The sequence below is a fragment of the Lemur catta genome, chromosome 1 (genome assembly GCF_020740605.2).
Source record: "Lemur catta isolate mLemCat1 chromosome 1, mLemCat1.pri, whole genome shotgun sequence".
NCBI classification, from domain to species: Eukaryota; Metazoa; Chordata; class Mammalia; order Primates; family Lemuridae; genus Lemur; species Lemur catta.
This window is the reverse complement of record NC_059128.1, coordinates 150,792,856-150,810,155: the sequence shown is the minus strand read 5'-3', so window position 1 is coordinate 150,810,155 and position 17,300 is coordinate 150,792,856. Positions and strand designations below refer to the sequence as shown.

General features: G+C 40.8%; 1 protein-coding gene across 2 annotated transcripts in view; it reads left to right on the top strand.

Moving 5' to 3' along the window:
- The first annotated feature begins 861 nt into the window (after positions 1-861).
- The window catches only part of TGFBR2 (transforming growth factor beta receptor 2), an 86,647-nt gene continuing 70,208 nt past the window's right edge, over positions 862-17,300 (top strand). Inside the window, exons 1-2 of one of the 2 annotated variants that reach the window (XM_045537553.1) lie at positions 862-1,343; positions 15,919-15,993. In XM_045537553.1, the coding sequence (XP_045393509.1) occupies positions 1,250-1,343; positions 15,919-15,993 (169 nt within the window). In that variant the 5' untranslated portion in view covers positions 862-1,249. The remainder of the gene's footprint in view (positions 1,344-15,918; positions 15,994-17,300) is intronic. The other variant, XM_045537562.1, reaches the window with a different exon arrangement.

Sequence of the window (17,300 nt, the reverse complement as noted above, 5' to 3'; positions counted from 1 at the left end):
TACCCTAGCAAGAAGGGAACTTTGAACGTTTATACTGTTCTGTTCCCACTGTTAGCTCTTTTGCACATCTTCACCTGCATTTATTGGAACGCACACGCAGGCATTTAGCTGAATCCCAAGCCATTTTTATTTTTACGTTTTCTGCTATACTCCATACGTTCTGCAAATAACATTTCCCACCATTATAGCTCCATGATAGCAACTCATTTACAATTACCCACCGAGTCACCCCCAGGAAGAGGCAGTTCAAAATGGGATGTACTATCTAGGAGCTCATTAGAAATGCAGCATCTCAGGCTGCCTCCTAGACCTACTGAAGCAGAACCTGCATTTTAACAAGATTCCCAGGGGATCGGTATGCACGTTAAAGTTTGAGAAAAACTTCTGGGTTTTGACCTATAGTAAGAAGAAAAACATTTTACAATTTAACAGTGTATGCACATACGTACATGTATTAATATGTAGACACAACTGAAGCAAAAGTTTAATGAAGCAATACTCACCGTTACTATTTTATTTGGGAAAAAAAATGTTTTCACGACTCACTAACCAGATTTCAGTACCCACTCATGGGTCTCAACTTGTAGTTTGGAAACGCAACTCTAAAGCACCTAGGAACAATCGAAAGAAGGTTATGGGGAGGGGACGATGTTAGTGGTATGCTATGCGAAGTGGAGAGCCTTTCTGTGTTCAGTTACTTTGTGAAACGCGCGCACTTCGTCACTCCTGAGTAAATACTCGGAGCGAGGAACTCCGGAGTGGTGTGCGAGGGCGGTGAGGGGCCGCGGAAAGTTTGCCAAAGCGCTCGGAGGGGCTGGTCTAGGGGACGTGATTGGCAGCTACGAGAGAGCTAGGGCTGGAAGCCGAGCAGAGGGAGAAGGCTCTCGGGCGGAGAGAGGTCCTGCCCAGCTGTTGGCGAGGAGTTTCCTGTTTCCCCCGCAGCGCCCGGTTGAAGTTGAGTGAGTCACTCGCGTGCACGGACCCACAACACCCCCGCGCGCGCACCCGCTCGGGGCAGGAGCCGGCCTCCCGCGCAGCTCCCCTCGGCCGCCGGGGGCCTCCCCGTGCCTCGCCGGCCTCCGGGACCCCTCCTAGCTGGTGAGCGGGCGCCACAGCTGGCCCGCACATCTGCCCCGCCGGCCGGGCGCGGGGTCCGGAGAGGGCGCGGCGCGGAGGCGCAGCCGGGGGTCCAAGAAGGAGCCGGCCGCTGCGCTCGGGGCTCGGTCTATGAAGAGCGGCGGGGTCTGCCATGGGTCGGGGGCTGCTCAGGGGCCTGTGGCCGCTGCACATCGTCCTGTGGACGCGCATCGCCAGCACGATCCCTCCACACGTTCAGAAGTCGGGTGAGTGGCCCCCAGCCCGGGCTCCGCGGGGCGCCAGGGGTCTGCTGGGCTCCCCGCCCCTCCGCTGCGCTTGACAGTCGGCGCGAGAACTCGGCGCTCGGGCGGAAACGGGGAAAGTTTCCCTTGGCGGCACCCGCGCAGCCCGACCCCCGCGGCCGCAGGGATGTGGGAGTTCTTGAAAAACAGAAGGAAAGTTCAGTTGCAGGGGGCTCGGGGCACGTTGGGTCCCCTTTGTGCGAGCAGGAAAGGCGCAGTGCTGGCCGCGTCCGAGGCGAGCGAGCGAGGCGAACCCCCACCCCCGGAAAGGGAAGTTTGAGGAGTTGGTTATCCGAGCGCGGCCGGGGAGCGGCGGCCCGGGGCGGCCCGCACAGCGCCAGGTCGCCCGCACACCTGGGCCGCCGCGGTCCGTGGCGATGCTGCGTGCCCACCCAGTCCCTTCCGAGCCACCCCCTCAAAGCCGGCTATTCAGTCCTTAGCTCCTGGAAGTGGCCACACGTTCCCTCGGGCCGCCTTCTTGGCCCGGAGGTGTTGGACACAATTCTCAAGAAATGAAGCGATTTCCAAAGGAAAATTATCTGGCTCTGCTGACAGCTTGTCCTGCCTGGGCAGGGAGTGGAGATAGGAAAAGGCGGAAGGAGTCTTTACCGAGTGCCTCCTAGGTGCTAGGTGCTGAAGATTTTGCCTGGAGCAACATAGCCCTGGCTTTAGGGTGTTGAGGGTTCTCTGACATTACCGTTTGGTGGAAACGGAAGGGTTAAAATTCTAAGTAGGCTGCCCACCTGATCACTGTCTCAAGATGTTTTCAGGGGAAAAAAATGTGCAGAATTGGGTTCTTCACTATTTGTTACGGAAAGTGCAAAACCCCTGAGACTTCAAAAGTTAGAATTGTAGCATTTATATGATCCACATAACTTGAGTATCTGCAGCTGTGGTCTGGATAACTGAGTATTTGGGCAAGTCATATATCTTTTCTGGGCCTTAGTTTCCTCATCTGTAAAATGACAAGACTGAATTTCGATAATTCACATCACCTGATTCATCTTTGACATCTCATGTGTCCCATCCCGCATTCCACCCTCCACCGCGCTCCAAGCTGCTTTTAGTTACTTGGAGATGCCCTGTGTAGATTTTGGATGAAATGTAGAGGATTTCACAGTCCGCATCACCCTGAGGCACACATTTTATTTACCAAGGGGCATAGGCAGACTTACTTTTATGTTTGTCTAGAAAAAATATGCATCGTAGTCTAAGCTGTAAATTTCAGAGTATTTGAAGTGGATTGGGAACTTTGAAAAAAGTGTAATCTATATTGAAAGTGGCATGGAGGTGGAAGTTTTTAATAGAATTAGGAAGACGCACTCTTGCAAGCAAAAAGTCTTAATACAAATTTGAATCCTATGGTTTTAATAAAATCTTAGTGTTTCATTCTTGGCTGTTTTCCTATGTTGCAGTACCAGAATGTTCAACTGTCTCTCATTTTACTTGAGATTTAAAATCTGAGTTATATTTTGCAAGTAAATATTAAAAATGGCACCCTTAATTTTCTGTGTACATTAAAAATCATTACAACTTTTGTTTCAGAGTATGAAAGAAGGAAATTACCAGGCCCTGATTTTGTTAGTTGAGTTCTGTTTACAAGGATGAGATTTGTATTTGCAAATTCCAGACTTAATAGTTCATGAGTCAGTTTCACTTCATCTGTATACACACTTTTAAACTATTAGCTTGAAAGCCTAGTGGTTTTTTATTTGGGTTTTTAAACAGTTTTACAAAGTTCACAGATTTCATATTTTGATGGAATTAAAGTTTTAAAATGGTTGAACTAAGAAATCATTTTGAATTTGTATTCATTTGATTCATATTAAATTTTCAAAGATGGTTGAATGTTGAAGATAACTGTAGTGAAGATGAGAAACCTAATTCCACTTACATTTTAATTTTCCATGTAGGTAAATAGTTTCAGGATTTTTAAAATGTAATTGGTAAAATGAAAATATTTTTCAGAATATCTTAACATAAGATAGGATATGAGGGAATGAGATTGTTTACAACCTCCTATTAGGTCATTTAAAAACGAACAAAAAAAAAACCCATCTTCTGTTTAGTAGTAGCTTGACAAGTGGGCAAAGGATTTCAGTATAAGAACAAATTTCACTAAGAAATGTTTTAAAACTTTCTTTATTTTTGTTTTTGACTTAATAGATCCACTCTTCCTAAATGCTCAAAATTAAGAAATTACTTTTTTGGGAACACTTTGAAATGTCTGAAAACTCTTTAGATCTGAAAAATATGATTTTTGCTTTTCAGATACTTAAAAAGAGATTCTTGCTAAGGACTAAACATTGGAAATAGTGTCATAGGGATACGGGTTCTTAAAGTCACTTTAATGACATGCTTATATTGTTAGGGTGAGAAACTAGAAATCATCAGGCCCAGAGTCTAATCTTTGGTCTGCTTGCTTCCCCCCTCCTCCCCCCATACAGCACATGTCTCTTCTAGGCCACTTCCTTTAACAACACCTTATTTTTAATGAGTTATGGTTTATACATAGTACTAACCACATTTTGAATTAAGTGCATTCTTTTCAATGTAGCATCCCATGGTGATGACTCCTTACTACCTGTGCAGTCAGCTTAACTGCTACATGTTTTCTATTTCAGTTTACAGTGCCTCAGTCATCAACATGACTTTTTAATTTTTTCTGTAAGTTTAGTTTTTAACTCTGTTTTTCCAATCAAGAATGGCACCTCATTGATGTCATTGTAAAAAGTGGCCATTACTTACTTTCTTTCTCAACAGTATTCAGACCTGGAGGCACCATCCCGGATTTGTGGGAGATACCTGGTCTCTGCCCTCATAGAGTTTGACATCTGGGAGGGTGTTACAAGCAAAGAGAGGATATATATTTTAACCTTTTGTACTTGGAAGCATTACTGAATACTGGTGTTTTGTTTTCTAGACTCCATTTTCAAAAGCCCATTTATTTTGTTGAGTGTTCTAGGAGGGTGTACATATTGAATGTTTCCTTCTCAGCCACTCTGAATGAATTTTTATATTGATTTATTCTTACTTTTCTATCCCTGCCTTGTAACAGACCCCCAATTGGGCCATATTTAATTGCATTCACCATTTTGTAGCCAGCATAGTGGACCAAATGTCTTCATCCAGTCTTTTCTTTGAGGATAGGCTGGAGGTAGAAGAGTGTAGGGTATGGATAAGCTTTGGAATCAGGCTGTCCTGGGTTCCAAACCCACTTCTCACTTACTGGCTGTGTAATCTGTTGCAATTACTTTACTTTCTAGCCCTCAGTGCTCTCATTTGTAAAATAAGGATTATGGAATTTATGATGAGGATTAAATGAAATAAGATTTTGAAGTGTTTAACATAGTGCCTGCATCATAGTAAGTTCTCAATAAATATCAGGTTCTGTTGTTGTTGTTGTTGTTATTTTTTTTCTTGATATAAGGTCTTGCTCTGTTGCCCAATCTGGAGTGCAGTGGCGTCATCATAGCTCACTGCAACCTCAAACTCCTGGGTTGAAGCAATCCTCCTGCCTTGGCCTCCCCAAAGTGCTAGGATTACAGGCATGAGCCACTGTGCCCAGCCAGCTTCTATTAATATTATTATTGTTAGTAACTCCTTAACCAGGCCTGAGAAGGGTCTCGGTGACCTGCTTCCCTCTTGACTTTGCAGCTTCACTTCCCACCAAGGCCTGTACTCTCCCAGTTCACTCACCAGTCACTCCCAGTATCACCATGCATACAACATGCTCTGAGCAGTAGACAGCTGTGCCTTTCTTCAATCTGTAACTTCTACCTGAAACTCCTGCTACCTAGCTAATTTTCACTCATCTTTTAAGACAACTCAAGTGTCACCTTCTTTAGGAAATCTGCTTTGAATTCCCTGGGCTGAGCTAAATGTCTCCTGGATACAGACCTCTCTCTCAGGTGGTAACAATAGCAAGCTGAAATTATATGTTTATGTGACTCCCTTGCCCATTAGACCTTTAAGCCTCTCAAAGGCAAGGGGCATGTCTCATTCAGTTCTCTATCCCCAAGGTCTCTGGAAGTGCCCAGAACATCATTTAGCACCTGGGAAATGCTAAACCAAGTCTCCGATTCATCCTACTTGTTATAGTGCAACTGAAGTGGAGCCTTTAACAACCAGTCACTGTTTATTGGGTGTTTAGTCTGAATAGTAAAATCTTTACTTTCAGTTAGAATAGTTTTAGCTCTGAACAGAATAAGCAATTTGACTGTTTTTATACTATGTAGTTGGTTCTTGTATTCTGACGAAATATGGAAAAAGATGTCTCAACTTCTGACAAACATGGTGGAAAGCTGCTAGAAGTTTTCACCCAATCCCTTTAGTTAAATAAAGTTTGAACTAGCATAGGGCATTGAAAGCCATTGCAAACTTTTAAAAAGTTTCACCAAAGAAATTATTCAGTAAGTACTGATTCCTCTTTTTCTTTCTAGAAGGTTGTCGGAAGGAGACTTTTATTAAAGATGAAGTGATGAAATCTAAATTTAGTTTTTAAGTTTCTTTTTTCATCAGGGTTTTATGTTTTGGTTTGTAAGTGGTGAAGCAGAGTTGGTATAAGGGAAGTGTGGGCCTATAGCCACCACTGTCTGCTGCGAAGCGGTGTGGATATTATTTAGGTCTGGTGCAAACCACCAAAATGGTTTAAAATAGGGTGCGAGGGAAATGTACTTCCTGGCTACAACATGGCATTATTTAGCTAAGTTCCATGTAAAAGCATAATTCTCTCACCTTGTTAGCTCCTACTCTCCAAGTCCTTATGCACGGCTTCAGCAGATTTAACTTAGGATCGTCAGTAGAAATGTCTTAGCAAATGTGCACTAACAGCAAGAATGCTCACTGCTTATTTTGTGCCCTCTCTTTTCCTGGTAATATTTTGTTCCACAGGTACTTATTGCTTCTAACTGAGATAGGATACTGACTATTATATTTATTTACCTGGTATGTCAGAAGGGTTTGGAATGCTACACAGGCAAGTTGGCTCATTTCAGGGAGAAGTGAGGGAGAAAGGAGAGAGGGAGACTGACATATGAGAACCTCCCCTGAGCCAGCCACTTAACATTACTTATCTAATTTGATCTTAAGAAACTTGCAAGATAAGTTTTATTGTCTTTATTTTATAAATGGAAAGATGAAGCCTGCTTAAGGTCGCATACCGCCTCTGTGTGTGTGTGTGTGTGTGTGTGTGTGTGTGTGTGTGTGTGTTGTAAGCTCGTCCTGCTTGCATTCTTCTAGGCTCTTTTTCATGGTCTATGTGTGTGTCCTTGTGTCCGTGTGGGAGGGCAGCTGGGGAGAGGTAAAGGGATGTCATATTTGAGAGAGAGGAAACTTACCATCTAATATCATCAGTTCAGTTTTCCTGATTTAATTGATTTGCTTCGCTTGCTTGATCTGCCTCCTTTCTAGCTTTGTACCACAGAAAAAATAAGATAGAGTTTTTTTACACAAGGGAACTCTACATTTCCTACTCTGATAACGGTGCCTTGGTGGTGGCTCCCACTGCGGGTGACGTATGGGTTGACCTTTTATAGCAGACGGACATGCACCATTTTCAGAGATATGTATTGTAAACCCCAAATTCTGAGCATGCAGGACCATCATTTGGGTACAAGCCTCAAACAACTTCTGGTGAAGGCAAGAAGAGCAGAATTTATCCAACATAACTAAGAAAAAGGGGACAGTTTGACTTTTGAGGTCCAGTTAATTTGAAAACTTGAAGATGGTTAAGAGTCTCTTCCTTTTTAGGTCTTGGCACCAAACATGGAGCAACTATCCCCTTGGGTGTAGTCAACTTAGTCAGATTATGGCTTCCAGCTTAGGCTCTTAAGGGTTCCCTAGCATCTGTGTTTTGTTTCTAGGGTTGAAGCTACAGTATTAGAAGGGGTTTAGCTGCAGGGCCAGTGCCTGTCACTGATGAGATTCTATCTGGGAAAGGTCAAGACATGCAGCACTTTTCTTTTTTTCTCTTTTCTGATGGAATATTTTCCTCCAAATTTCTTAGCTCTATGACTAAAATATAGGCCTAGTATATGGGCAAAAGGGGCCTCTGTCCTGAGCTTTAGAGCTGCAGTCCCCAAACCCCCACCCCATGTCTATGGAAAAATTGTCTTCCGTGAAACTTAGGAAGGCGGGTGGAGAGCCTCATCTGTGTTTACAACCACTCCCCAGGCTCGCATCACGGCCTGAGCTTGCCCCCTCCAGCCCCACCCCACCCCGTGGAAAAATTGTCTTCCATGAAACAGGTCCCTGGTGCCAAAAAGGTTGGGGACCACTGCAGAGGATTCTTCTCTGGTGAGGCCCATGCCCATGGGGTGAGGAGACTTTTGGGCCTGCCAATCTGTACTCTCTCTCCTTTTTTAGACCATGTTTTGTGTGCATGGAAACCTCAGATTCCCTGCCCAGATGGCCCTGAACTAGTGTCTACAGTTTACAGGGATCCCTGGATCCATCTCCTGCAGCCTTCATTGCCTCTGCTTGTGCACCCTCAGCCTGAGGGGTGATCAAGGAACAGCTCTGTGTGTGAGAGTTCTGAAGTTGTACCTGGTCTTTCGAGAGGCTGGGAAGATATATTTTTCAGTCAAGGTAGAAGGATAAAACCTATTTCATCCAGCAGTTTGTTAACTTGATTTGTAACTTGCAAGATTTTGACCTCTGGTGTGTGGGCCCCTACTTGTACCCTTGCCCTGGGCCCTCCCCCGTTAGAGGTGGATCTGGCCTCAGCAACTTCCTTTACAGAGGTGCTGGGTAGAAATTAGTTTTTGTTAATTCTATCGTATTTTCCCTCGAGTCAAGATCATTGCACATTAATGAAAAAGCTAAGAGTTTATTTGTAACCATAGTGTTGTATTTCCTTTGGGAAATTTGTCTTTTTATAGCTCGTGTTGTCTTGAAGAAAACTTTAGCTGTGTCCATTTGACTTGTTCTATCTGCTGTTTCACTTACACATTTTTTTTAGATCTTCCAGTACCTTAGTTGCATTTTTTCCTGTGTATTGAGACCACTCAGGGCAAGGTGAAGCTTATCTGAATTTTTTTCTCCTATTGTAAATATTTCATTTGCACAATCCATGGCCTTCTCAAGCCTCTTTAAAGAGGAGAGGCTTTTGGGCCTCCCAGTCTGTTTAGAGTTTAGAGAGTAAAAAGCCCTCCCAATGCTATAGAAGGTATAGAATTGTCAAAACTGTGCATTTTAGAAAACTAAAATGGGGTTTGGCCAAACAAACATGAATGCCTTTGTAAAAAATATGGGATGGGTGCATATTTCAGCATACGCTACAGCGGCTCTTTATCTATTGAAGTTTTATATCATTACAAAGGATTCCTTGACTATGGGAGAGAACTCACTGCTGCTTTGTGGATGATTATCCCTCATACTAAAACTACAAAACTATTCTACATAGGGAAATGGAATTGGCTTTATGCTCCCTGTAGTTTTACTCAAGAGACTTCATGGACAAGTTTCCCAATATTGGTAGTAGCTTCCACTTGCTTACTGAAATTTTGCTGAGCACTTCGTGTATCTTATTTTACCCTCAAAACAACTCTATGAGGTAGGTTTTGTTATGCTCATTATAAATCCCCCAGAGATAAAGAAATTTATCTAAGACCTCCAAGTTAGCAAATGATTATCCTGGGATTAGAACCAAGATGGTCTGGTTTGGGGATCTAGACCCCAACTGTTATGCTATGCTGAGACTAGGCTGCCTCAGTTTACATAAACCACTTGTCCAGTATAGCATGAGTGTTGAAAGACTAGGGGTTAAGACAAATAATGATAATATTAAACATTTTTCTAGTGCTTTAGCATTCTTCATATATTATCCCATTTAATTTCCTTAGTGAAATAATGTTTGGTTCATATACCAGGTAGTCACACATGTCTGTCTTGTGACCACAAAAGGAAAATGAAGTATATACATCAAGTGATATTGTTTTGGCTGAATCATGGAACAGTGATGCCATCAGAAAATTTAGGTACTCTGAGCAAAATGAGCACTTTATTTGGAAGGGCTGGGAGAGTTCAAAGATGCATCAGGTATGTTGGGGACATATATGGTAGGCCCAGGTGGATTTAAGATGGAGTGCTAGGAACTTAACCTTCAAAGCTCCTCCCTGGTCCAGGCCTGTCTTCTGACCCTGGGAGAGGCCCTAGCAATGTGGTTAACAATTGTCCTCAAGTCAAACAATATTTAAGAACTCTTGCAATGCCCTGAATCTTACAGCTCATATATAAAAGAAACTTGATGGAGGTTTTCCTAAATTTTGAGACAATCCAAAAAATTTATGTGACATTACCTGTAATGAGTTATGAAGCTGAAAGAAACTTTTCCAAATTTTTCAAGAATAAATTATAAATTCTGATCGATGGTTCTAAAGGAAAGACTGAATTATTTCTCTATTCTCTCAATAGAGAATATTGCAAAATATTATTGGAAGAGGTGATCAAAGAGTGTGCAACCAAAAAATGTAGGAAAAATATTTCAGAGGTATGGCAATTCATTTAATTAATAAAAATACTTTAAAAAGATTTTATATTTGTGGTATTTGCAACTTTTTGAAATTTGCAATTTATATGATACATTTTAATTTTACATAAATACTCACTTTCATACCTAAATTTCTATTCTGAATTTTCTATTCTTTTTCTTAAAGAGTGCCCCTGAAATTTACAAGTTTTAGATTCCACAAGACCCGAGTCTATACCTAATGGTAGAATTTGCTTGTTGGCTTAGAAAATAAATTTTAAAGATGCCTTCCCCCCCCCATGGCAAACAGAGACTGAAGTCTGCATTGTTATTTCACTAAACCAAAACTTTTTTTTCCCTCTAGGTTTAGCTAAACCCTTCATCATTTTCTACTTTAGTGCCCCATGCCAAGTAGAAAAGAAGTTGCAAATATGTAATTATCACAAATCTTGATCTTGAATGAAAGGTAACCCAGATCTGACCCTTCCTTTGAGATTAGAAAGATGCTGCCTAGGAGAGAGCTGGGCAAGACTAGAGCACCTTGTGCCGGGAATCAGGGTGTCTGGGTGACCAGGTTAAGTCCTTTGGTCCCACTGGGTCTCCCTTTGCTTCTATACAGTAACAGGAATTGGACTAGGTAAGATTTTCAGTGTTTCTCTTCTGAAACATTTCATTCTTCATGTTAGTGCAGGAAATTATTGAAGTTGACTTAGAAAATCTTTACATTGTCTTTAATCAAAATAGAAAACTATCAGAAGTCATAATAGGTGAGAACTAACAAAAAATAAGCATCCATTTGGAGTTTGTTGGAGATGACTACTATTAAAAAAAAAGAAAGAAACCATAGCTATTTTGAAAATTCCTACTGCAGGTGTCTGAGCATACATCCTGACTAAGTAGCATTTCACTTCTGCTAGAACTCACTGCTTCTTGCTAAAGAAAAGGCTTACTTGCTTTTGGTGGTAGGATCATTTCTCTTTGGTTAATTATGGTGTTTTCATTCTCCCCTTCCTCTGAATGGGTAAAAGTGTCTGTGAAGGTTTTTCCTAAAATAGAAAATTATGAAATGCTTTGCCATGCCCAGGAGAAGAAGTGAAGCCTAAAGGAGCTTCCATATTTTGGGGGAAGAGAAAGGAAATTTGTCTGGACATAATTAGTGTTCTGTTGCCTTTCAAAGATTTCTCCACCACTTTTCTTAAACTATTCTCAGAAAAGACAGAATTTGCTACAGATTGGCAGTTTTCAGACTGCTGTTTTAGACAGGAGAGTAGCTACTGAGTCCCATAATTACATTTCTGTAGAGTTTGAAGACTTAACAAGAGTTAAGAGTAGAAGTAGTTTAGCTATTGCTTTGAGTGACTATATTGTTGCTACATATCACATTTATGTTGTATACTCTAAAGCTCATAGTATTGGGCAAAAAAAAGACAAAGGATATAATTTGTCCTTCAAATATGTGAAGGGAAAAACAATATTAACATATTTTATTTTCATTTATCTGGAATCCTTTAAGTTTTATAGTGTTATAAAATAATTTCTAATAATCTCCACCTCCCATAAAATAATTTCTAATAATCTCCACCTCCCGTGGGCACCCTAACTTTTATTTTTATGATTTCTATCATTAGAATAAATTTCTATTCTCATAATTTTTATCCCCTTTCTTATCACCTATTTATGTCTTCTAAGGAGCAAAGGGCCAGTCTTTTCCTTTGCTGCTCTCTTTTGTTTTCCACCACCTCCCGCTGCAGCCTTTTCTTACTGTACGTTGTCACTCCTGGATCCTCACTCCTCCCTGAACATTGGCATTTCGTGAGTTATAATATGCATCAAGGCCCAAATCTTGAGCTCAAGCATTCTGACCCCCAAAACGATGGTTTTTCTGTCATCTTCGATAACAGCAACTAAAGATGTGCAAATACCTTGCCGTTCATAGGGTAGTCCAGGAACCAGCAGCATCAGCATCACTGAGAATTTACTGGAAGGGCAGAATCGTGGGACCCTCCCCAGATCCACTGCATTAGAATGTGCATTTTAACGAGATCTCCTGGTGGCTCATGTACACATTGTAGTTTGGGAAGCACTGCTCTAATAGCATTAAACATTTTCCAAGGAAGACTCAAATGATCTGTAATGATTTTAGTGGATCACATCAGGCTTGTTTCCGTCAGTGAGGAAGAGGAGGATTCAAGGTGGAGTTGTCCTTAGTTATTTGAGTCCTTCGACACCTTCTCAACTACATAGCCTGCTTTAACTGTGTGTAACTAATACACTAAAACTGGTAAAAGAGAGAGCACACTGGTGGCAAGTCAACTAAATGAGTCAGTTTTTAACCAGTCTGTTTCCTCAAAGCAGCCTTCATAGGTTTTTCATCCACTGCTGTTTGTCCCTTGACCATGAACTATAGAAGCCAAGGATCCGTTTCTCTGCTGAACTCACAACATTAATCATGTTTACCTCATTAGGCATTTAATCACAGTTTGCCTTGACATATGTAGCCTTTAATTCATTCTGGAGTTATTATACCTTGGGGCTTCTTAAAATATGTAGCACTCTGCTCTAAACAGAGTTATGTACCCAATAAATTAATAATGAGTTAACGACAGGTTTTCAGGAAGTGGTTGTACTCTTCAACATTTTTTTAATCTTCCTCCTTTGTCTTGAGAAACTTATTTCGCTGATGCTCAGTGAGGACCCACTAAATTTTCTTAAATCGCTCAACATTTATTTTAGACTTTTCTGACATTGCCACTTTAGGTTTTTTCTTTGATTGGCTTCTGTATTTTACACACCATAAGGTAGCTTTTTGTGCCTTAATTACTTTTGTCTTCTAGAATTATGAGTCCCTGTCAGTTACTAATGCCCTTAAGTAACAAAGTGGCTACAATAACCAGTTCTCACAACCAGTTTCTGATTTTTCCAAATAATTTTATTTTCTTACTTTTTTTTTGCTTTTGACATCTGACTATACTTGGCAAAAAAAAAAAAAAAAAGAAGAAGAACAAAAACTTTCCATTGCAACCCATATCTCATGTTGCTTCCTGTTGCATCAAATGTCAATTTATTCATCCGAATAGTTACATGAAATGCATAACCATTTGGTTTCATTTTTGCTCTTGCATTATGCTAGCATGACACAAACCTAAACTGTTATTTTCTGTCACCTTTAAGAATCTAGTTGGTTTTTGCCCGTGATCACTCTTTGTCCCTTCTCTTGTCAGTACACATACATTGCCATTGGTTAAATCTCTCCCCAGACATCATTTTGAATAGGGGACCCCTGCTGGAAAGCCTTCCATGAATCTTTTCTGTGAATCCTAGGTGATCACATAGCCTTCCCTTCCTCTTTGAGGTCAGGAGCTACCTCAGTGTCCCTTGGCTTTTAAGACAGTGCCTTGCACACAGCTGGGGTGCAGGACCAGTTTGCTGACTACATGCACGAAGGAGGCCAAGCCTCTTCCTCATCTTCCATTCCACCCTTTGCATGTCTCATGCTCTGGTTCCACTTGAACGAGGCTGCCTCCCACATCCTTTTTGCTTACAAATTTCCTAGTTTATCCACTGTTGAAATTTTCCTGTTCTCTACCTGTGCCCTACAACAGCTCCAGCCTTTGAAATAATGCTGGGCCTGAAGGTCCCTTCTGTCGAGTCTTCCCTTACCATCTCAGTGTGATTCTTTGTCCTGTTCACAGCCTTTCTAACAGGCCCTGCTTCCTCACTCCTACTGGCCTAGTTCGGCAAACTACCTGTGGTTATATGTCTGTGTTTTAACTCCCTAACTAGAATGAAACCTATCTGAGGGAGAATCTTCTGTCTGATGCTGACCTAGCTCTTAGCCTACATACTTGCTAAATGCGTTTGTTCATATGTTGTGTCTGTTACTGTTTAAAATTCATTGCTTTTAAAAGCAAGAGAAACTGCATTTTTTTTTCCTCTTAGCTTGCTTCCCTTCTCACTGCTGAGTGTGAATGTCAATGGCTTCAAACCACCTGTAGTATTGTTTGACATGGCCGTAGGCTTGTGGGAAATCTTGAGTGATCTGCTTTGTGGGAGTTGCTCTTTACAGTGGAGGTTTGCCCTGTCTGCAGTCTTTAGTTTCTGTGAATTTCAGGAAGCTGCAGTCTGTGGGTGTTAAGGGCTGTTGTTTTTCCATCCAGCACAGTCTACCGCCTTTGATTCGTTTCTTCTCTTGTGTTTGAATTTTTTATAGAAGGTCCAACACATTATGACTTTAGAGGCCAGACAGAGTCATAAAGTAAATCATACCATCTGATGCAGGGCAATTTTTCGCCACTCTCGTCTTTCCTTTTTATGAATCATAGGTTATCTCCAGTCATTAAGATTCCTGAAGGAGGGGTGGCTGAAGGGATCTTGATGCAGTGGAGAAGGCCTGAGGACACCTGCCTGCCTGAGGGCAAGTACCTCCTATTATAAAGGAGACCAAAGTGACACACGCTAAGGAGACTTAAATATGAAACCTTCCTCATGTGGGCACTTGATAGGAGTGGGTTGGGTTTCCAAGGAAGGTTTTGAAGGCCTTCGCCTTCTCATCCACCATAGTCTACAGCTATAGTTCCCTACAAAGGCATCCAGAATAAACATGCAGCCTATGCACCAGGTATACTGGGCTTTCAGTGCAAGCACTGTTTCCAGGTATGTTCCTCACCGCCCTTCCCTTCAAGCCGTATCATCGCCGTAAAGCTCCTCCTCTATGGGAATTCTGGAGTGAACACTGACTTCAGCACATTCCATAGATTAGAACTAGCAATGCCCTACCTGCTCTATATAATGGGGGAAAAGGAGATGAAATAAAAATTTTCATATTCTTACATCTTAATATTCTGTGGCACTTATTGGAAATGGCTGAAATAGAATGGTTTTAATTTGGCATGCCATTGGTTAGCTTTCAAAACTGCTGAAAACATTTATCTTTCAAGATTTTAAGGATAACATTGGTGAGGATGTTTGTGGCAATTATACAATCACTTACATTTATTCACCACTTTACAAAGCATTTTCGCAAACTCATAGTGTTGCCTATTATCAGTTTGTTAATGAGATGCCTGTTATCTTCAGGGCAAAGGAAGAGATACAATTTCTTAACAATTCAATATTAGCTTCTTGAATAACTGTTGCAGCTACAGTTAACCCCCTACGAGCCAAGTCTATTCGCTTTGCTACTCCCATGGTGTAACTTCTTTTATTAAAAACAACTTGACTAAATATTAGATGTCTATGTAAGTCATTTTCTGCCAGTCAAAACAATTTTGTTCGTCTCTATATCTGTCTTCAAACATTCATCTTTAGGACGTTCTGGGAAAGGAAGTGAAAAACAATACTTGACCTCTGATACAATGTACTGTTTTGATTATGATCAGTACTTTAATGAAATTTATCTTCAAGAAAGTCTTTGGAGTGAGCTCCTGAAAAGCTTGGGAACGTTTGATTGATCTGATGTCACTTCTCTCAAATCATCCTCCCATGTTGCATAAGATGACCATGGAGGCCAACTTGGCTCTTGTGCTCTCTAAATTGAAGTGTCTTGAAGTTATAAGAGAATGACTGGGTAGCTGATCATTGTGGTGATTCACTGTGGACTTGTATGCACTTTATTGGTGGTGACCAATATGCAGTGGAAGGTCCTGATTTTAGTGAACATTTCTGCCCACAGCTCTTTTTGGTGTATACCTCTTGGGAACATATAAAATATCTTTCATTGTTAGAATAGCTATTAAGTGAATATTAAGAGCAAAAAAACAAGGTGTGAAAATAGTCATTTGCCTACATGTCCAGTCAGATAAAAAACTAGTGCCAGGAAAACAGAAAAGAGAAGTAACTTCAATAATTTTACTATCATTGAGACATGCAGGCAAAAGAGCATCAGTGGAAAAAAGTCTGGTCTGAAGACTTTGAAGAAAACATGTTGACTATGCCTGTTTATAGTAATCTTATAAAATAATCCCGTACATTAATAGAGTGCTTCATTATTTGCAGAACAGTTTCACTTGCTTGTCATATTTAATCTTGGAAAAAACTCTCTGAGATGGGCATACTTATCCCATTTTACAGATGTGGAAATGGAGACTCAGAAAGATGAAATCATCTGCCCAAGCTGTAATAGGACTGTTCATCCACTGAGACATGGTAAAGTATTATGAATTAATCTTTTCATCCATTTTACCATTTTTAGTCATTGTGCTTCCTCACTACTTCATTTGTAAGTAAATCTAAGATAAAATTCGATGGTCCATCATATTTTCATATATTCATGGATGAATTGCAGAAGAGGCGATGGAAGGGTGGACATCAGGAGCCTTGTTCTTGCCTTAAACATTAAAAACCACACTTAGGACTAGAGAATTTCCTCTTTCAAGATACACATCTTTGAGGGTTCTGTCCACCAGTCTTACTAGAGTTCAAACTATGGAATGAGTCATTTTTCTTTTCCCCTTTTCTTGTGGGGACAGCTTCTCTTTTATACACTGTGTGGTCTGCCTTCTTGAGGGTTATGTCACCATTGTCAGTAGACAAATGTTGCCATTCATACAAGGCTGTACCAGTTGCTACAGTCCTGTGGTTTTGCTCTTTACCGGAGCTTCAGGGTGCTTAGCATAATCAGGCATATGGGCATCTTTACATAGGAAGGGCACTTCTTCACCATATAGACCATAGAGGTTAGGTATTATTTTTGGTTTCCTTTCCCAGAATTTCTTAAACATGGATGTTTGAATAAAGATATAGGGAAGAACAGAACAGATTTGACTGGAAGAACATGAGGAACAGACATCTAATATGTAGTCAAATTGCTTTTATATAAAAGAGGGTATACATTGAGGAGTATCAAAGCCTACCTGTAGTACTATGACATTTTCAAAGAACGTGGTAAACGAATCACTTTGATTAGCAGCAAATTCATTGTTTGCCATCATGCAAAACTAATTTAAACTCCTTTCCTGCTACTTGCACTATAGAAATGTTGTTTTCCCCACAACATAAAAAGAGAAGTGGAGTCATGATGTCATTTTATTTAACTTTGAATGCAATAAATTAGCTCCCACACTATGATTTGAACTTCTTTCTCTCCTTTTCCACAAGTATTCATTAGGAGGATTTTTCCAAGGGGTTTAGTTGGGACTGAGGGTCACTGTGATCCTTCCTCTTTAGTGGAGAATTTCCAGCAAAGATGAGCTTCATTAAACAGTAACTGGGTTCATGCCTTTATTAAAATTGGAGAAATTTTTCTTCAAACTGTAATGGATTTCAGTGTTACCTTTGTATGTATTTCCTTTCTAAGAGGGATTCCACAGTCAATCTTCTAGAATAATACCTTTTATATAATCCTTTAAAAAACGGTAATTTTTACATACTGATTCCCAATGAAGCAGATGTTATTGTACCAAGAAAATACTCAAATTTTGAACATTTCAGAAATAATCCTTCTTCATATCTGA